At 29.9% G+C, this 22,228-nt stretch overlaps 1 protein-coding gene across 4 annotated transcripts in view; it reads right to left on the bottom strand.

Moving 5' to 3' along the window:
* Nucleotides 1-230: 230 nt before the first annotated feature.
* The window catches only part of LOC134721355 (neuroglian-like), a 28,376-nt gene continuing 6,378 nt past the window's right edge, over nt 231-22,228 (bottom strand). Inside the window, exons 8-24 of one of the 4 annotated variants that reach the window (XM_063584299.1) lie at nt 21,969-22,106; nt 21,365-21,523; nt 19,535-19,716; nt 17,878-17,968; nt 16,937-17,224; nt 15,792-16,159; nt 14,966-15,200; nt 14,311-14,456; nt 13,706-13,937; nt 13,269-13,415; nt 12,241-12,429; nt 11,771-11,884; nt 10,817-10,975; nt 9,851-9,991; nt 8,755-8,800; nt 7,741-7,782; nt 231-3,883 (exon numbers count right to left, since the gene is read on the bottom strand). In XM_063584299.1, the coding sequence (XP_063440369.1) occupies nt 3,292-3,883; nt 7,741-7,782; nt 8,755-8,800; nt 9,851-9,991; nt 10,817-10,975; nt 11,771-11,884; nt 12,241-12,429; nt 13,269-13,415; nt 13,706-13,937; nt 14,311-14,456; nt 14,966-15,200; nt 15,792-16,159; nt 16,937-17,224; nt 17,878-17,968; nt 19,535-19,716; nt 21,365-21,523; nt 21,969-22,106 (3,269 nt within the window). In that variant the 3' untranslated portion in view covers nt 231-3,291. The remainder of the gene's footprint in view (nt 3,884-7,740; nt 7,783-8,754; nt 8,801-9,850; nt 9,992-10,816; nt 10,976-11,770; nt 11,885-12,240; nt 12,430-13,268; nt 13,416-13,705; nt 13,938-14,310; nt 14,457-14,965; nt 15,201-15,791; nt 16,160-16,936; nt 17,225-17,877; nt 17,969-19,534; nt 19,717-21,364; nt 21,524-21,968; nt 22,107-22,228) is intronic. The other 3 variants (XM_063584317.1, XM_063584326.1, XM_063584308.1) reach the window with 3 other exon arrangements.

The raw sequence follows: 22,228 nt of genomic DNA on the forward strand, positions 1-22,228 counted from the left end.
ATAAACAGATTTGATTTGTATTATGGATTTTGGTGTGTAGTTGTTTCTAAGTTCAATTGATTTTGGCCTCCCAGCTGTTCAAGAGCCTCTAAATGAGAGCTGTATGGACATTAGAACCATCTGGAATGGTTATTTCTCTAAGCTGGCTTGAATCTTTGATGTCTGTTTGCCCATGTAAATTTTTCATGTATTTCTAATTTTTAAACATTACAGAAGAAAAGAATAAAACATTTATGAATATAAGGTTTTATTGGTAAAATCTCAGATCTAGTTATGTACAAGTATAATTATCAATGATTTGGTATAAAATATTTGTAAAATGATATGTTCATATGGAATGTAAAGTATATTAAAGAGAGTATGTACAATAATGATCAGAACATCAGACTCTTTCATTGGAATGTAAATAAATGCTCAAAGATTGATGCATATGATAAAATACATTTAAAAAATCTAGATATGTGTATATACATAATAATCAGTAAATTGATAAACAACTGTTTTAAGAAAATTAAAATCTTATCAAAAACAATCATACTAGTAAAACAAGTCATCAGGGATCTGATTTGTGTATTAGTTTTATTTCTGATAACTTTGTTTTTAAAGAATATAATCTCAGTTGGATATTGATTTATCTTTAGATAATGCAGAAAAAATAAAAAAATAAATGTCATCATGACACATGGAAAAAAATATTGCATTTTTCAGTTTTACTAAATTTCTTAATATAAAATCTCTGATTTCGTTTATTACATGCTAATAACACTATTGCATTTTATCCTCTTAAAGTGATTAAAAATGATAATTTCATAGATTCAATAACATTTAACATTTAATAAGACAAAATAGTAATGTATGTAAAAATACAAAATGATTTCAGTGTCAATACGTTACAATAGTAATGGTACAAATAGTTTTCACGGAATAAATCAAAAATTCACAAGGACAAAATAATGTAAAAAAAATTAGGTCTGAGATTGCATTTTTTAGATAGATTTTTTAAAATTCAATAAAGTAGTATTCAAAACATGTGAAATAAGTTGAGGAGTTGCTTTAATGAATGACATTCTTACTGACTAAAAATGTAAAAAAAAAAATAAGATTCTTCAGATGTTTCTGCCAAATCAATCAAAAGCAAAGATAAAAAATTTAAAAAGATGAATATAAAATTTATAAATGATTTAAATACATATAAAATCCTTGTCACTTCTTTGATATGTTCAATAACACTTGAATAAGCTCCAATATCTAGATATGTTCAAATGAAATGTTTCTATATTTACAAATGCTGCTAAGTGCTATTCATTTTACCTCTATGATATGAAAAGTGAACAGTTTGATTATTATTTGTTTAAATGATTTTTTTAAAGCTGTTGAGAAAAGAATATGACAAGTATTTGTAATTACAATCGAGATTTCAAACATTTGTTTTACTTGAATGTTAATAACAACTTTTAGTCTAATTGGCAACTATATACATTTATATATAAATAGATTAGAAGCTGTTTTGATAAAAAAAAAAAATCCCCCCAATACCAATGAGATTCAAACTTAATGAATTTCTTGACATATATGAAAATGTAAATTGAAGGTAAACAAATCTCATAGTTATAAACAAAATCATTAAACAGTAAGTACAATATCATAAAATGTTTTACAATACTCAGTATTTTCAAATAAGATTTAACAGATATAATCTCAGGAATAGATATCGATAATCTCAAATACCAATGATATCTTAATCAAAATAGGGTGCTGTAATGTATTTCATAATCTCAAAGATACTAATTATGAGTAACTTGAATGGAATTTAGTAAAATATTCCATAATCTCAAAGATACCAATGCATATCTTAATCAGAATTTGGTAAAATAGTCAATAATCTCAAAGATATCAATTTATCTAAATTGGAATTTGGTACAATAGTCAATAATCTCAAAGGTACCAATAAATATCTTATTTGGAATTTGATAAAATATTAAAAAATCTCAGATACCAATGCATATCTATCTCTATTGGATTTAGTTCTAATGAATATTTTTTTATTGGAATTGTCAAAAAATTCCATAATCTCAAAACAACAGAAAATAGAAGAGTATTTCAATGAATAATTATGCTTATAATTTCAAGAGTATCAACTACAGGAAAGAAACAGATATTCAAACTGCAAAAATTCAAGAAAAATAAAGGATTTATAATGACACAATAATGTTAAAAACTTAGGAGACTTTAAGTGGATTCTTGTGATCAATTTCATCTAAAACTCCACAACCAATTTAGGAAGATATCTTGTCCTTCAAACTTTCAAAATGAAATTCAAATTAAATAAATATTTAAATGAGAGACACCTGAACAATTTACATTTACAACCATTTGAATGATAAAATCTTTTTCCAAAATATGTAAAAAGCATAAACAAAAGTTTTTTTTATGGCACATGAAATGTAACAACCTCAAAATTATCACAACACTTGTAATATACTATGTACATAGAAGAATGAAGAGAAACATGCTTCTTTTTTTCATCCAGGACTTTCAGTGTCTTTCATGACCACAATAAAAATATACAATTTTTTAACGTTTTGACTGGAAAGGCAGAAGCAACATATACTCTACTCCTGCAATTTTTCTAGAATGCTTTTTTTTTATTTTCCTATGTATGAAAAACAATTTTGAAGGTACCAGGGAAATTTGCATAGCTTTCATTATTAAAAATCTACTATCAAAATGTATTTCCATTGATATAGAAACTGTGACCTTATCGGTGGTCGGTTTTCAATTGTATTTTCCAATTTGTTGTTGATGAAAATCCTTAAATAACATTAACATTTCTTTTGCATTGTAAAGATTTTTTAACAAATAATTGTAAGTTTGAAATATCCCGCTTATAAAATATTCAAAAATAAATGCTTTTGTATTCAGATACTGCTTTCCTTTTTTGTGTAGTACATGTTTTCATCTATGAGTGAAATATTAACTCATGCTTTATTTGTACAAATTATGGAAGCCATTTTGTGTCACTTGATCAGCACTTAAAAATTAAATCTCATTTTCAACAATCAAAACAAGATGATTTGCTAAAAGATGTAGTACCGTTACTCACAAGTGGCACAAATGAAATACAAAATTAACTTATTATATTCAATTAATGACATAATCAAATTTGATCAAAGTTTATATCAACAAGAAATGGAAGGAAAATATAAAACAAACAAAAATCTTATAACCACCTATATGGACTCTATGCATAATGGTTTGAATATAGTTTCTTAGTGAGAAATGTCTTCCGATTTATACAAAACTAGATGTTGCAGCAGTTTTGGGGGTTTGTGGCGTAGTATCAATGGGGTAACCATCAGCGTCAAACTTATTTGGCTCCCTGATATCTACCTCCTCCCCGTAACTTGGTGGTCTGTTGTCGTAGCTTGGTGTCCTGTCGTAATCTGGTCGTCGTGAGTAAGGCTCATAATCTTTATCATCATCTCCATAGCGGTCCTTATCACTGTGGTCGCTGTACCGTCTCTTATCATCCTCATAGTCATCATCATAACGTCGGTCTCTATCGTCATATCGCCCTCTGTCATCATAATCATCATCTCGCTTCCTGTCATAATCATCGTCCCTCCTCCTGTCATAATCGTCATCGCGTCGATCATAATCATCATCACGTCGATCATAATCATCATTATCGTAACGTTTATCATAATCATCATATCTGTCCCCTTCGTATCCCTTCTTGTCGTAATCATCGTCCCTGCGTCGATCATAGTCGTCATCCCTGTTGAATCCCCCATCATCATCATGGTAGTCTCTGTCACTGTAATGATAATTGTCGTATCCTTTGTTCAAAGAACCTGAACTCTTATGGACAATGTCCTGAGTACTGTAAAATAACACATAATGAATCTTAGCACAGAGATGATTAGTTAGTAAAGCAAGAGGAAGAAATGTGCAAACATGCTGTATGTTGTGTACAAACAACACAAGGCAATTGTAATGTTATTTTCTTTTATGTTACTTCATACTTTTGGAGAGAAGACTTTTCAATTTTGTAAATTTAAGTAAAACAATAATCCAATACATTAAAAGAACAGTAAATTAGAGATTCCTTAGATTTGAAGGGTTCCGCTACAAGTGATTTTCTGCTTGATGACATTTTTTTGCCATTTCCCTTGATGTATATTGAGATTCCTAATCATATTTCACAATTCACAATAATATAAGAATGGTACAAAAGTAAAAGGCTTAATAAATCAATTATTTCTACCTTTAAACATATGGCCTAGAATTTGCCAAATTTATATGATTTTTTTCAATATTTGTTTGCAGTTTTAAATACATTTCTGTTAAAATCATAATTGAAAGTACAGTTAAACAAATAAAATTGATTTCAATGAATATCATTGGCTAAAGCTCAACAGATAAATAGGCTCTTAAACCAATGTTAGTGAGCTTTTTTCTAATGTTAAAATGTGTAAATCTACCAATAATATATGTGTTTCAGTTAGTTCTACTTTTTTGCTCATGTTTGGCAATTCTGGAAAAAAAAACATCTAATTCCCTTCCCAACACATTAAAACGAGTTTTATCTTACAAAATTCATAAATTAAACAAATAATCTGCATGCATTCAAACATTTAACATGTACGTGCAAGTCAATTTATTTATACATTTTTAGCATGCAGAATTCCCTTAAATATTTTTGGTATAAAATAACATTACAACTGCCTAGAAGGGTTCTATATAAAGCATTAGTATAGAGCAATAAGCTGCGTGAAAACACAATTACACACATATAGGGTGGTTATGTACAAGCAAAGACCGTTATTTTGATAAACTTTTCACAGATTAATTTCAGTTGTAAATAGTCTGGCAAAAGAATATTCCTATTCATGAACAAATTCTCACTAGCTTTTAACTTTTTAATGTCACCAATTTTGTAAAGAACAGTTACAAATAACTTTTGCATAAACAAAATAGCATTCAATTTAATATTTTGATAATGAACATCAAAAGAACTTTTTCTCTTTTAAAGCCAAAACAGAGCAATTCTTGAATCATTTTTTTATTCATTCAGCCTCTGATGTTTAAAAAAGAAATATGAATAGATAAAGATACAGAGAGTCACAGTAAAAAATGAAGGACAAATACAAAATGTGAATTGTGAAACAAAAAATGTTGTCAATTATTTCAAACAGTCTCAAAGTTCACTGAAAAGTAAACTTGTAAACAATTTGCTTAATTATTTGAACATATTCAAATACTTTTTCATCTGTTCATGCTATGCTTGAAAAAGAACTGAAACATTGTTCATCCTTAACATTTTTTAATTTAATTTTTAAATCTTTTTAAATTCTTTCAAAGGCTTTTTCCTCGTGAGATACCAATTTGTTCCAGTCAATCGGTTTAAACTGCAATTTGGTAAAACATATTAATAAAATGGTTTTGTGAAAGGACAAAGCCTGTTTAAAATGCACAGTATGAAAAATAAAATCAAATATTTTCTTATTTGTGATTTTTGCTCTTCATAGATTTTCATACGTCTGTTTCACAAAAAGTCATGATAATAAAGACAAAAAGCCAGTTCCAATATTTCTGAAGATATACTGAATTTAAAGCTGTAGCAGATTTATGATGTAGTGCAAAATTGAAACACAAACATGAGAAACAAGACAGTTGTGCTTTTTTATGATTAAGAGTGATAAAGATGAAATTGTGGTCCATTTTGTCACAAAACTTAAGCACTCACGTTTTTATAAAGTTTGATCATTTCAAATTTTCTTCTTAAATAAAATTAAATAGAAAAAAAATTTAAAAAATAAATCATTTATTTATTTTTTTTATTTTTGGCTATTGTTTTTTTGAAAATTAAATTTTGTTATTGTGTTATTCATTATATTAAGCATTTGATTTTTAGGTTTGTGATAAAATGGAACCATCCTGAGAACACTGATAATGATATAAGCAGAGGTAGTATGGTAAGATTCAATGTTATTAACAGTACTCGTAACAGTAACAAAATATGCCATTGGTATACAGTGGAAATTTCAATAAACATCTTATTTCTGCCATAAAGAGTCTGTCTTTCAAGCTCTTTGGTTATGTTTGAATAATAAACCTGTGCATGTGTTTAGTAGTCTTTTAAATACAATTCATGTCCCACTGTATACAGAATGGCACAATTAAAGTAAATTTCTCATAAAATATCAACCAAATTTAATTAAAAACATTTAAACTATTGCAAAGAAAAAACCATTTAAAACACCTTTAAAAATTAACAATTTCACAACAAAACAAAAAAAATTTCAAATAAAATTAAACAAACCTTCTGATTATCCATTTGTAAGTAATTAATAAAAGATATAAAATATTGAAAATGATAATAACTATCACTATATAAAGTAACATGGCTAAACTATCATTTTACTATGAATAAAGCAGTGCTGAACATGATAAGCGTGAAAAGTCTCATTCTTCAGATCATGCAGAAAGAGCAGAGTACCAGTTTAACCCTTTTCCCAGAAACTATCTCTCAATACATGCACAATATGCTCAAGATGCCTCTTTCTACAATGATTTTTTCTAATTTCAATTATCATGAAATGATAGATTATTACTTTTATCTGAATGCTACTTTGTAAGTTCTTATATTTTTCTTGCTTATCTTTATAAATCAAAGCTAATATAACAAATATCAACAAAAGATCAATCATTACTGAACAAATAGTGATAAATACATTGTGTCCTTAGGGAACTAAACAATCAATAACCACCAATTAAAGACAGGTATTTATCTAGTTATAACTTGCACTCAGTTATGTCAAAAACCAAGAAAGGCAACACATACCAAAGGGACATTCCAACTTATAAGTCCAAAAACCTGAAAAAGCCATGGCAAAAAAAAAGAACCAAAAGGCATACAAAATTCTACAAAACACTACATAGAAAGCCTGAGCGACAGGTAGTTCTTATGATAATTTAAATGCAAAATGACTGCAGTCTGTTGTGATAGAAAGACCAAATCATGATTTAAGTCCCTACAACTTTCGAAGATATATTAACTTTAATTTCACCATGAAGATTCTTCATTCCAGTAGCTTCTCTGAAAACTCATTATATATCCCTATCAAGAAATCATGTAAGGAAATTCAACCTTTTGAACACCATTTCAACTGAAAAATATAGACAGCGAATGAAGGTGTGTGCTACTGGATTGTTGTTACAATAAATTTAAAAGTTCCTAATGGGAAAACGCCTGCTTTTAATTAAGGTTTTCAATCAAAATGTAGGAAATTCACCTCCAGTGAACCAGTTTCTCAATTGTATTAAGTTTTGGGGTGTTTGTAATCACCAAGGCCGCGATTTTTGGTGAAGACACCTAAAATGATTTAAAACAATAAGAAAAATAAATATCAACAAAGTTCCTTCAAACCTCAACACATGACCCTTCATTTTAAATATAGGCATTCATTTCCAAGATAAATCATGGCAAAAAAATTTCTGAACATGCATTTGATCATTTCACTAAATAAAGCCACCAAGCCTTGCAATGAGATGAAATATCTAAAATGTGAATTTCTGAGAACAGCCAACAGCCTTTCAAAGGAAAAACAACTTGGTTTTTTTTTTAGCAAAAATAGCTCTATTTGCAGAAATAATTGTATCTGAAAGAGGCAACTTAAAAAAGCATTCAGAAAAACCAAAGCAAAGCAAGTAGCAGATCTAGAGGCAGTTGATAACCTTGTAGACCCCCGTCTTGGTGTTGGAGAATATTTAACATCCCTGAAATTACCAAACACTCAAATCATAATTAGCGAAAAATAAAGACAAGGGTGTAAAAGAGAGACGGTTTCTAAGTATTCTTTTTTCAATTGCTCTTTTCTATTCCTTTTTCTATGATATTGCTAGAAAACTGCTTTTAAGATATTTAATTTTCCTCTTAAGATTTGAATTTTGAATTTTTTAAGAGGTTATCAGTACCCATAGTAGCTGTTATATCAAATGTAAACAACAAAAAAAGAATCAAAACTGTGATTTTAAAAATATTTGTTTTTCTATTCTAGTTAAGTATAGTGTTAATTTAATGTTTTTATGCAAAGTCCTAAACTTCTTATCATATCAAAAATGTTGTAATTTTTCATTAAAAATGGAATCCACGTCATATGTTTAAGATAAACTCATATAAAAAAATATTAAATAGATATTAACTTGTTTTTACCTAATCCAACATTGATGCATTATTAACTGGTATTAACAAAATAAGCAAACACCTTACATGTATATCAGAACTACAGATTGACTGGATCAAGAATTAAAATGGATGGCAAATAGGGTAACAGCAAAAAGAGAACAGTTAAAATTCAAAAATTAACAAATTAACACAACACAAATTCATTAAAAAGAAGAGAATTTTATATCTAATGTTAAATCTACCTTTTTGATCATGAAAAGATAAGGTAAATATTAAAATGGCAATCAAATTTTTTGAACCCAATGCTCTATGAAACCAAACAGAAGAATGATTTAATTCAGAATTATTCTTTTTCCAACTTTCCGTTTCTAGAATAAAAAGTATTAACAGGGTAAAACCAGTTTCTGATATCTGATATACATGTGAAACACTACACCGAAATTATATTTGCTGGGTTTAAACATATCTATAACAATATAAGGTATATACATGTATATTCAACAATAAAAGCAAGACAATCGGTGACCCACAAACTTACACAAACTGACCAATCAAATACATACCTTCTATCATCACCATAACCATCATTGGCTCTCCTTCTGGGTGGAGCTAAAATATAACAAACAGTAAAAAAACATTTAAAATTTCTTGTGCTTCAATTTTTTTGATAACAAATCTATGTGTGTTAATTACTTAAGATAACCAATCTTTAATGTGTCTTACTAAATGTTTGCATTTTACTATGTAGATATAGATGGGACTTGGTTCTAGCAAACGGCTTACGCCGTTAGCAGTTGGCAAACCAGCATGACACTTGTTTGTAAAAAAATTCAGCATTGCGCATGCTCGGCTTACGCTGCTCGAAATGGTTTGATTTCACCGGCTAAGCGGCGAAAAACATGTCCAATTGTTGTAAGAACCGAATTTGTGCATTTAAAACTATTGTAAATCATCGTGATACAGCCAAAATGCGCTTAAAACGGCATAAAACCTAACTAAACAAACTAACATTTGTATTTATATACTGTACTAGAATTGCTGAGGTTTCAAGGAAGATAAGTATTTGTTCATAATTGAGCTATCTTTAATAAAATATTTCGTATTTAGTAACTAATTGTAGTCACCCTTTATAAATAAATTATTTATTGTAATTGTTATTATCATATTTATCCTGTTGTTAATTGTTAATAATTTATCAGCGTATAAATGCTTTCTCGCTCTTGAGAACGTTTTTGTTAAAGTTGTGAACGTTTAAGAAAAATATCACAATTCAGTCTGTGAAAGATATAGTTGCAATTTTCCTTCTTCATTGTCCTCAAACAGCTGGAATAGGCCATAACCTATTATAGTTGGTAGTAATGGTCCTTGGGCAGCCATGTTAGATTTGATGGTATATAAGCCGTTCCACTTGTTTCTCGCACGAATAGGCGTATGCCGTTTACATGACCAGCGCATGACCAGCTTACTAGAAACAAGTGCACACAGAAATTTAGAAAGGTTGTTCATTACTTTCATCAAAAATGAAAAATAGTTGAAGAATAAATTTCGCTTTCGTGTATCATAAGGTTTTAATCTTATGGTAACTTTTAATTTTTCAATCTTAACTAACTTATAAAATTTACCCTATCATCTTGAATATAACAACTTTTCAATACATACCTGTGTATGGTCTTTGTTTTTGTGGTTCAGGTCGTCTTTTGTACATTAGATAGATAAGTACAGCCAGTGCTATAATCAGCAGTATTGATATTATCAGTCCTATAAACCATCCAAAGTTGGCTCCCAAGCTGAATGCCGCAGCTATTAAAAGAAAGAAAAAGAATTTAACAAAATTCTATTATAAATAGCATTTCAAGGATGATTGGGTTTATTGACAGTTGTTGTGTATTTGTTTGATGTGTTTTTATCATTTGATTTTTCCATTTGATTAGGGACTTTCCATTTAGATTTTCCTCAGAGTTCAGTATTTTTGTGATTTGACTTTTTTCATTAAACATTCTATAACATGATTTAGTAGCCAATGACAGTTCATCATAGATTATTTTCAACATCAATGTTCTATTATGTGCCGTTAAGAGTACATGCAACTATATCTATATGCTTGGTTTCTTGTTTTTTCAGCCCTATGCTATACATCTAATTTACTGACATAAGGAGGAAGAAAGCCCCCTTCAAATGACTATCAATTAGGTAGATAAATCACATACAGTAGTATTCATTTTGTAAATAGATAAATTATGTGATACACATTGTTTGTGCATTAGAAATAGAAAACTGACTTCATTTTTAGAAAATGAAAAAAATAAAACTTTCACAGGGTGTAATTTTCTATGACCAAACCTGTTAGCTTGATGTTATTTTTGAGTTTCTACTCTTTAATATTGATTTACCGAGGTGAGATTAGCCATGTAATCATGATCACAAAATTGTCAAAAACATTCCATAGAACAGTATGTCATCTGACCATTTAATCCCACCAAAATACCATAGGCAGATCCAGTGTAGCCCGGCCCCCCTTTTGTGGGGAAAATTTGGTTGATTATATAGGAAATCACTGAAGCGTGACTGGATTAGAGGCCCCCTCCCTCCTTACAAAAAGTTCTGGATCAACCACTGCATACTTACGTATTCCTTTGGTTTCTACTACTTCTATTTCACTTGAGGCTGTATTTCCACCATTAGTGACGGACAGACGCATTTCATATGATGTTCCGGACTGGAGATTTGCTATTCCTATCCAGCTCTTAGAAACTTCCTGTGGTGACTGTTGCCAATCAGCAACACCTAAAAGTTAATACAAAAAATTAAAACCATACAACCTGTAAGTCCCTATACTTATAAGAAGACAAGCAACTTAAAAATTATTTGAAATTTTTATGAGAACATGCTTATAGATGTAATAGAAAGCTATAGGATTTGCTAAAAAAAAATTAATAGGGATGAATATCATTACCCTTGATTTTAATTTAACCATAGGTTGTTTTCTACTGTTCATTCTATGGTTAAATTAAACACTTTGTTAAATCCTTGATTTAATTATTCAGATCTATCCACGCCGCAGACCTCTGTTAAAATTTTAACCCAGGAATAGTTATGTCTTTATGTATGATTCCCTGTGTATTACTAGATTTGATGGGTCTTTGTTAGTTTGATACAACATATTCTTCTTTTCCTACCAACTTGAGTTTCAAAAACTCATCAAAACTGATTATCAGTAATATAATTCTTACAGTCCTTCCCCATTTTTTGCATCAAGGTTTACATCTCCCTATTATACATTTTTATCTAACCCTCAGTTAAAAGATTTAACCTGGTAATATATTTTTAAAATCTTTTCGAAAAATCAATAAATGAAAAAACAATTTGAAAACATTTCTTTAATTTATTGGATTGCAATGTTACCACAAACTTGAATGTTTAAATACTACTGTGTATTCTTCACCCCTAAAACATTCAAAGTATTTTTTATATGAGAAGTAATATATCGTATTATTCATACTTTAATTCACTCATCTTCAAAATCTTAAATTTTGATTCTATTCAATAACATATTAGTAATTAAAAAAAACCAAATCATACCATCTTTACGGTATTCAACAAAAGCAACAGTCCCGTATTTCTTGTTTGCAATGGTGGTCCAGGTAACATTGAAGAATGTAGAATTAACGTTGATGATAGAAAATGGAGGTACACCTACAAAACAAACAACATTTAGTTTTATTTATTACAGTTTTACCAAAGGCCTAACATTTATGTAATCTGTGTCAGATTTCCTGGTCATGTAAGCCTGTAAATAGCAGTCTAAAGGGTAAATAAGTTTACATTACCCATTCATATTTAAAGCATATGTGCTTTCATAAATTGCTGCAAATAAATAATGATAACAGAATTTAATTTGAGCTTATATAATACTCGCACCATTGTTTTTCTTGCACTAAAAACTTAAAATTCCTGAAATTTAAAGTAATTAAAATTTTTGAATTTATTACCATAGGGCATTTCATAAAATTTTCAAATTTCAAATTTAAAACACTAAAAGTTGAGCTTACTCATGCTTGAAGTTTTAGCAGTTGATAGCTCAACAAATGAAGCTTCACCACGTCCATTTTCAGTTCTTCCCCACATATGAATCCTGTATTTCTGGTTAGCAGTCAGACCATTTAGAACTGTTGTGTTACGACGAGGATCAACTATCTGTGGATCCATTTCCTGCATTTTACCAAGATCTAATCCTGCCACTACAAAAAAAAATGTTTACTTGAATTTAAATGCAATGAAGCTGTCAAATTTCAACTTCTCTTTCTTTCTATGATTATCACAAAAATATGGTATTTTATGATGACTTCAAGGAGTAATATTTTCAAAATTGCATTAAATTTATTAATTTACTAATTTCCTTAATCCTATTTTTGTCTTTATGTGGTATGATTGCCAATGAGACTTCTTTACCACCAGAGACCAAATGACCTTGATGTAAAGAATACTAATAGAACATTTCATTGACTGTATACTGACTATACTCCTTACTGTGGGTCTCATTGTGACGCGGGATTGCCGATTTTTTGTTAGTGTGACACATGAAAGTCAAATTAAAGTGTAGTGAAAATGTGAAATGAGGTCTAGCGGGACCCGAAATGACAAAAATTTGAGAATTGCTTACGAACATAGAGTAAGCGGGATACGGGAATCTGACAAAACAGTAAGCGGGATCTGAGATCGGAACCCCCTCAATGAGACCCCTCTTACTATCTGAAATGTGTGGATCTGAACTGAAAGCATGTTTTACACAATATTTTTCTTTGGCAACCTTTTACAACACAAGATGAACTGGGTAGTGACTTCCAGTGGCCTTACTTGCAATTTGACCTCTGAAATACTTCATTCTTAAATTCACTGTTTCAGAATCTAATGCAATCTGGGTAATATTTTCAGAAGCGTACACCAAAACTTTGTGATTGGTTAAAACTTGTGAACATAGAAATTCAACCAATGACGAATTGTTATTTTCTTTTTAGTGTTCTTACAATGAGATTACCAATAGTCCTTCAGATTCTAAAAATGTGAATTGATAATTTACCTGTCTGAAATCCCACATCGTATCCCTGTAGGTATGAGTTGGTTATAACATCTATAGGAGAGTTCAAAAGTTCTGGTTTGTTCCAAGTCAGCTCTACAAAATTACTACCAACAACTAAGGCACGCAATTTTTCCACAGGTCCTGGGACTGAAAAAGCAGAATAAAAAATATTAATTAAATTTCGACTTTATCACTGTTATGCTCAAAATGTTTTCTATCATTGTATGAAGTTCATGGATAAGTGAGAACAATTCCTTTAATATTACAGTCTTATGTTGAACTGAAGAAAAATACATTTTATAAAATTGAATTGGATACATATGAAAAAATTATATAGATAACTCCCTTCCAATGAAAAGGACACAGATTGTCAATGGCAATATGATTAATGACAACCTCTATTACCTCCCTTTATAGAAAACCTGAGAGAAACTTACCTCCCCTTGCAGTAACAAATGACACAATAGGACTTGGTCCACTGACATAATGGGTGTTCATTACACAAATCTGTGCCTCCATATATGTATATGGTAGTAAATCTTGCACAGTGTACATTAGTTCTGTGACAGACCGTTTTTTTCTTGATCCATATCTAGACTTTAAATCTTTCTCTAAAACCTCATCTTCTCTAAAGGTCACCTTCTTCTTGTCTTTAACCCAATATTGTATCTTAAAGAAAGTTAATTTAATATTGTAACGAAATGTCAAATTTAATATAACCTATAAGTCATCTACCACAGCCATAGAGCATCATTTCAAAGACTTCATATTTTTATAACAGTCAAATCAATAAACTTTAATGACTACTTTAACATGTAATCAGGTAGAAAATTTCAGTTATATAAATTCAATAAATGAATAAGGCAGAAATTCACAATGTTTAGCCTTACAAATCCTTATAAATGTTACATATAACCAAATCTTTTATAAGCTTATTGGCTACCTTAAGTTAAGGTTCAAAGTGTGACAGTGTATTTTTATAATCTCTAAATTTTATATTTAACTCACACAAAATAAAGCAATTGGCTCTGTTGAACCTTACCTTAAATCCTCTGAACTTTCCATTAAGACCTGACTGAAGATTATTATTGAGGTCCATATCCCAGTTCCAGTAGAACTTGGCAGAGTTATCTGCCATGGCCGTATTGTCAACAACAAAACCATCTACTCTCAAACTCGAATCAGGCTCTGTAAAAGACATAGTCAATCATACTCTATTTGTATGAATGCAATTCTATTCGTTTTTCTTAAGTTCTGTTATTTTAGGAAAGTAATTATTTATCTAGGTGTTTTCTAATCATTCTTATTTATAAAACAATCAAAATATGTAATGACCTTGACATCTAACAAGAAACCATGTGGTCCCTCAGGGGTTTCATTATTTTTTAAGACTAGTGGACTCCCTGCTGCTTTACATTTTATTTGCTAGAATTATGTAGTTTGTTTGAAAACCTAAATTCAGGATGTTTATCAATTTAGAAATCAATGTTATCACAATCATGGATGTTCAACAAATATTACTCAGATTTTACTTATCATTTACAATGTATTATCATCCATGCACATCAAATAATTTGCCAGGTTTAATCATGCAGTCTATCTTTAATTATTTTCTAAAAGATTTTTTTTAATTATTTAAAGTTCTAAAAGTATAGAGATACTTATTTTTTTATAAACAACCATTAGGATTCACTTACTGCTTTCTCCAGAATAAATTGTATGTACAACGAGGGGTGCAGAACTATCTCCATGTTCATTGGCTGCTTTAATTGTGATATTGTAGGGAACATAAATATCATTGGTCAATAACTCAAACCGATCATCCCTCCAATTAGATATGGTCTTTGTATCATCAAAAGGATTATTTCCACGTCTGCTTAACGATAAAACGTATCTGAAGTTATCTCCTCCATGTTCAATGGGTGGCATAGCCTGTAAATTTACATGTAAAAGAACCATTATATTTTATTTTATTAATACATAGTAGTGAGAGTAAATAGAAGAAAAAAATACAGATACAGGCTTAATATTGAAAATTTTCATATAAATAATTTTGTTTCATCTTCCTGTAAATAGACAATTTGATTTTGTTTCAAATATTATAATCCTGTCTGTCATTTGCAACTTTATCTTCAATGTTTTTATTTTTTCTGAACATGTCCATAGCATATTTGACATTTGATATTGTTACTCACCCCGATTAAATGGAGGCATTAATTTGAAAGAGTTATTTCCCCTTTACTTTTTCTTTATAACCCTAGAGTCAGCAACAAACTCATGTTCTCAAGATATCTGTAGACCCTCATGGAGTCAATTTTTACCACATCAAATTGTGAGCACACTCACATACCCCATGCCCCCACATTGACACCTGGCAAAAAATCTTGTTTCCAATGTTCAAAGACTTATAACTCTTACAAAAGTCCACTGATTTTTTTTTTTAGGATATGCACATCTACATATTAGTTCCATATCAGTAAGGATTTTTGTATCAAAAGGCAGAAGTAATGCAGAGTTACTTACCACCCATTCTACAACTAAGTAATTTGGTTTGTCTCCTAATCCTCGTACATTCTCTGGATTTTTGTACGGCTTGGCAGTATCTGTTGTGCAAACATCACTATGTTTACTTGGGTCACTTATTCCAATTTTATTGGTGGCTAACAGACGCCAGCTATAACTAACACCTGGCTTCAGACTCAAGATCATGATGTTGTCCGACTGGTTTGCTGTGGCAGCAAATGCCCAGTTATCTGGTTCTATAGATGTGTTGTATTGAATGGTGAAGTATTGTATTGGTGCATTGTTAAAAGCTCCTTTTGTCCACGTTAGTTTTACTTTATTGTTTATACAGTCTTTCATTTGAAGATCAACAGGTGGTTCTGGCTTGTCTAGAAAAAAACAGACCAATGTGAGTAGCTAGCATATGTACTGGTAAATCTTATCACAAAGCTAAATTCCACACATGAAACTTTTTCTATAGGAACAGTCATGACAATATCACAAATTGCAACATTAAGGTGGTACCTAACTCTACAGGGAGATAACTCTGTAAAGTCAGCTAAACGTTTTAATTACGTTGTTTTGTAAAGGGAATATTAAGCTTCTCAATGATCAAAATTGGTGTTTGTTAAATTGCTATATAACAAGTGTAATTTTTCTGACAAAACGGTTGGTTCAAAATTTTTGAAATTTTTATATATTTTTGTTAAAGGATCAAAGTAAGTACTTTGACAAAATTTTATGAAAATTAAACGAGCCAAATAAATTTTAGTGCAAGTGTTGGGTACAACCTTAAACATAATTTAGAGATAGATGATGATAACCTAAACAGCAGGTTTTTAAAATAAATTCCTTAAAAAAAACATTTCTCTTTACATCAGTACCCTTTAACAAATATGTTTTTTCATCCATTCTTTTTTATCCATTCGTTTTATTTGAAATGCAACAACTACATATCGTAAGTTGGCTTGTTCTATATTTTCATCCTTCATTAGAACTTCAGTAAGATTGTTTAAATATATGAATTTTATGGCAAGAAAGATACTTTAATCATTTTCAAAATTTGACAAAAGTTAATGGTCAGTAACAAAAAATGTGATTGGTTGGGTAACAGTAAAAAAGGATTTACATTCCCCCCTAATTTTCTTAGTAACAAACAGTTATACCTTTGACAGTAAGAATTGCAGATGCCGTTTCCTGATCCAATCCATTAGTCACAACACATGTATATAGTCCTGAATCTCTACTGATTGTTCCACTAATGGTTAAAGAATTATCTTGTACATTAGTGGTCATTCTTTGGTCATTTGTTGTTATTTCTTTTCCATCCTTCAACCAATAGACACGTAAGTTCGCCACTTCTTCAAAATCTGTTGTTCCAGAACATGTAAATTTTGCATCTGTGTTAGCAGTGTTTTCTAAATCACCGGGCTTCTGTTCAATTCTTGTCTTTCCTATTGTTAAGAACATTTCAAAATAGATAACAAACTGATTTGAATTAAGAACAAAGACACAAAAGCACCTCTGAGAAGAAGAGCTAAACTTCTTAGAACCATAAGATTAGTTCATTCATCATAAGTATTTTGGTTTTATATTCCCACTTTGAGGCATTATCACATAACCATACAAAATTGCCACATCGTTTACTGTAGATCAATGCCAAACGATAAATTATTTTACTCTGAAGTTTACAATCAGTTTAAGCCTAAGGATTTTTGAAAGATGCAATTTTGAAAACAATTTGGTTAAAAATAATCTGTACCAATAACATGAGCAAACTTTGAACTTAAACTTGAAAATATTGTTGATATGAACCGATAGTATAAGTTAAAAAACATCTTACTAGAATTGTAATAGTGAGAGCGATAATGTATACAAGACAGAAAAACACACAGATAGACAGATGATAGGTATTTTGCATGTGCCCTGCAACAACTTACACAGCAGACAATAACCCCACATCAAAATCTTCATTTAAATTGGTGTGTCAACTACATACAATGTAAATACATATTTAAGGTTAAGTAGATATTTGGTTGATTATTTGATTAATTGAGAGTTACTAAACAGTTACTGGCAAAATATTTGGTAGATGTATGTAACTTACTTCTAACAATAAGTATTCCCCAATCTGTAGCAGACCCTTCTGCGTTTTCAGCAACACATGTGAAGTTACCAGCATCAGAAAGTACAATATTCTGTAATACATTACAAAACCATTAATATTTAAAGGGATAAGTTACCAGCATCAGAAAGTACAATATTCTGTAATACATTACAAAACCATTAATATTTAAAGCGACATGTTACCAGCATTAGAAAGTACAATATTCTGTTAAACATTACAAAACCATTAATATTTAAAGCGATATGTTACCAGCATTAGAAAGTACAATATTCTGTTAAACATTACAAAACCATTAATATTTAAAGCGATATGTTACCAGCATTAGAAAGTACAATATTCTGTTAAACATTACAAAACCATTAATATTTAAAGCGATATGTTACCAGCATTAGAAAGTACAATATTCTGTTAAACATTACAAAACCATTAATATTTAAAGCGATATGTTACCAGCATTAGAAAGTACAATATTCTGTTAAACATTACAAAACCATTAATATTTAAAGCGATATGTTACCAGCATTAGAAAGTACAATATTCTGTTAAACATTACAAAACCATTAATATTTAAAGCGATATGTTACCAGCATTAGAAAGTACAATATTCTGTTAAACATTACAAAACCATTAATATTTAAAGCGACATGTTACTAGCATCAGAAAGTACAATATTCTGTTAAACATTGAAGTCCATTAGTTTTTAAAGCAGTAGATTATAATAAGTTACTGTAAGAGACTGTTATTAAAGTGAGAGGGTTAGCGCTATAGAACCAGGTTTAATCCACCATTTTCTACATTTGAAAATGCCTGTACCAAGTCAGGAATATGACAGTTCTTGTCTATTCGTTTTTGATGCGTTTTGTTATTTGATTTTGCCATGTGATTATGGACTTTCCGTATTGATTTTCCTCTGAGTTCAGTATTTTTGTGATTTTACTTTTTACTAGCATAAGAAAGGTCAATGTTCTGTTATACATTACAAAAAGGTCCAAATTTCAAATAATCTTTTATATACTGTGGGTTTATTTATTTTCGTAGGTTCTTATTTTTGTGGAATAGGAAAAACTATGTGGATATTTTATTTCATGGTTTTGGCAAAGTCTGTGCACATTCCTTTAGAATATTTGTAATTCATTGTACATTTAAATTCATGGTTCCCCTGTACCGGGTGTACCCACGAATTCCATGAAAATTAGTATCCAACGAATGTAAAAAATAATTTAACTATATCAACAAATATTGATGAATACACAGTATCAATCTTATAGTACAAAGTAAGTGATACAAATTATAATACTGTTATATTTAACATCAATGTAATCAAAAGTCATTCCAAATCTAAAAAAAAAATAAAAATTGATTATTCAGTTAAAACTTGTATTGAATCAGTGAGGTAGAGTGTATGAATTTATCCAATAATAAAAAACTTGTAAAACTTCATCACATGAATGATTTTACGCTAGTAATTTTGGGGCCCTTTATAGCTTGTTGCTTGGTGTGAGCCAAGGCTCCGTGTTGAAAGCCCTACATTGACCTATAATGGTTTACTTTTATAAATTGTTATTTGGATGAAGAGTTGTCTCATTGGAACTCACACCCCATCTTCCTATATCTAGACAGATTTATAAGTATTTACCGATATGAATAAATCTCCATTAGTTTGAATCTGGTACCTTCCACCAGTAATTTGCTGTGTGCCTTTGTACCAGGTGACAATGGGATCTGGTTTACCGCTAGTTTGGCATGACAGGTAAACATTGGTGGTTTCTGCTACCTTTAATTCCTTAACTGGTCTCACTATAAACTGTGGTTTCTCCTCTGAAAAAAATTATAATAAAATTAGTTAATTTAAGATTTAAATAATAACATAAAATAAAAATTAAATCCATTAACATGTTAGAATGATTAAAATTAGGAATTCAGAAATTACAACAAGGTATAACAACTATAAGAACTTGCAATCTTATATCTGCTATATAAGCTTGTCCTTAAATTGTTGTAATCAACTCACAAATTTTATATCATTACTCACAATAATAAATACACACAATAATTAGTAATAAAGTGTTGACAATAGATTACTTTTGATCTTCACTCATAATTACATGTGGATCCTACTGATCTGTAGTAAAAAGCTGAGGAAATTGAAAGAACTCCAAACAAATCAATGATGTTCTTGTTTGGTTTTATGAAAGAAAAACACAAGTCATGTCAGAGTGTACTGAGAATACACTAGCATTTTTATCAAAAATATCAGACAGTGACTTGGTACCACTTTTATTAACTGTAAAGGCTTATTCGTTTCAACATATACAAATCTTTGAACAAATGTGGATTACTTAAACATTCATTCATAAACCAAATATAATACCTCAAACTAAATATGAACCAAGAACTGACCAACTCTTGAATAAATTAGACAAAGCATTACTAAATTATGCTGTGAACTAATAATGGAAATAAAACAATTTAAAGCTGTGTTCGGTAACTTTGAACTTTACAAGAGAACTATGCTAAAAGCACTGGAAATTCTTATTGAATCACATTGAGTTTGATGATATAACATTATATACATATTGGTCCTGTACGGTAACCTTTAGTTATTAATGTCTGTGTCATTTTGGTCTCTTCTGCTCTTGTGGATAGTTGTCTCATTGGCAATCATACCACATCTTCTTTTTTTATACCATATAAATTTTACTGAATGAAATTATATCTGTAAACTGTATAGACTTTTACTAAATTAATATACCTGCAAATATTATTTCAGCTTTAAAGCGTCAGCTAGGTTAGGCAGTTAAGCATTTAATGAACATTTATTATCTTGCATGCCTGCTAGAATATTTGTATTCTGGCTGACACATTCATGTGTGGAGACATTTTTGGAATTGTTGTCAGTCTCAGTCATACATCATAATGAGTATGATGAAACAAATAGTGAAATGAATGAACTGATGAATAATGAGTCAAACATTTTAACTATACAATTATAAGGACAACGACGACACACAGAGATTATTTCGCTTAAACACTTTTATTCTTTCAGAATCACAACAGCAGACCTTTAAAAAATTCTAAAGCAATATTGTAATGTTATTTTGTTTGGATTATACCACAAATTTTCTGGGCATCAATATCACAATTGATGGTTTGAAATTAGTAATCACAAACACAGAAGTCATGTAACAATTTTTAAATGTATGATATTATGGTGTTTTCTTTCAAATGCATTTGAATGAGATAATAACATTACATCTGCAATTTTCTGCATATTCAGGCATAAATTTTCATTTTATTAATTAAACTGCCAACTGAAGCGCTCCATTTGTTTTAATAACAATATTGCTATTTCCTAATTATAAGACAAATACATCTCTAGATGGAATGAGTTTCACAAAAAATCTAAATAAGTGCATTTAGTATGATTATTTTGTGAAACTCTTGCCAGTTCTTTAATTTTACTTACTTAGCACGTTGAGATAAAAGTCTGCATACACATAACCATATATATTGGAGGCATTACACTGTATAACCATAACATCAGCTTTCTCTAAGTTAATAATTGTTATATTGTGGTCATCTGGTTTCAAAAATCGGGAAGATTTTACAGTTGGATGCTGAGAATCTGTAAAAAAATAAATAAAACATCAAAATCATGAAATGATAGGTGAATATATTTGTCCATATCAAAATATGCCACTTAAACAATATATCAAGTCACTTTTCCATAAAAAAATCCAGACATTATTTTTTTCACACTTGCCCTGAAGCACAGAAAAAATACATACATATGGCATAATTATCAGTAGTATGTAAAAGTGTAAGCAGGTCATTGAAATTTCAATAGCTAACAGCATTATTATCAGGAGAATCAATTTAAGTCGAGTCGAATTATTGTGGTGAGAGCACTGAGCAGAGAAGACACTGCAAAAGTATTTCAACCGTTCATTTCTTTTTACCTCAAACAAAATATTTTTTTTCCGGACTGACAGATGGACAGACAGACAAAGTGGGAACCAATAGTCCCATTCAATTTAGTAGGTAGGGGACTAAAAACAAATTTTGTATACCTTTTAGCCTGACACCATTTATATACCATTCCAGTTCAGGTTGTGGGTCTCCTGAAGCATTACAGTAGAATGTGGCTGAGGCTCCTATACTGGTTTCTATATCTTTAGGTTCTCCTCCTTCAGCCCAATAAGGTTTTGCTATAAATAAAATGTTGCAAACGTTAATTTTCCTTTATTTACTTTGTACAATACATCTTGTATTAATCATGTTAATGGTTAAAGGACTATTTTTGAATAAGTGGATATTTTCATCATATCAA

Source organism: Mytilus trossulus, chromosome 1, assembly GCF_036588685.1.
Source record: "Mytilus trossulus isolate FHL-02 chromosome 1, PNRI_Mtr1.1.1.hap1, whole genome shotgun sequence".
NCBI lineage: Eukaryota > Metazoa > Mollusca > Bivalvia > Mytilida > Mytilidae > Mytilus > Mytilus trossulus.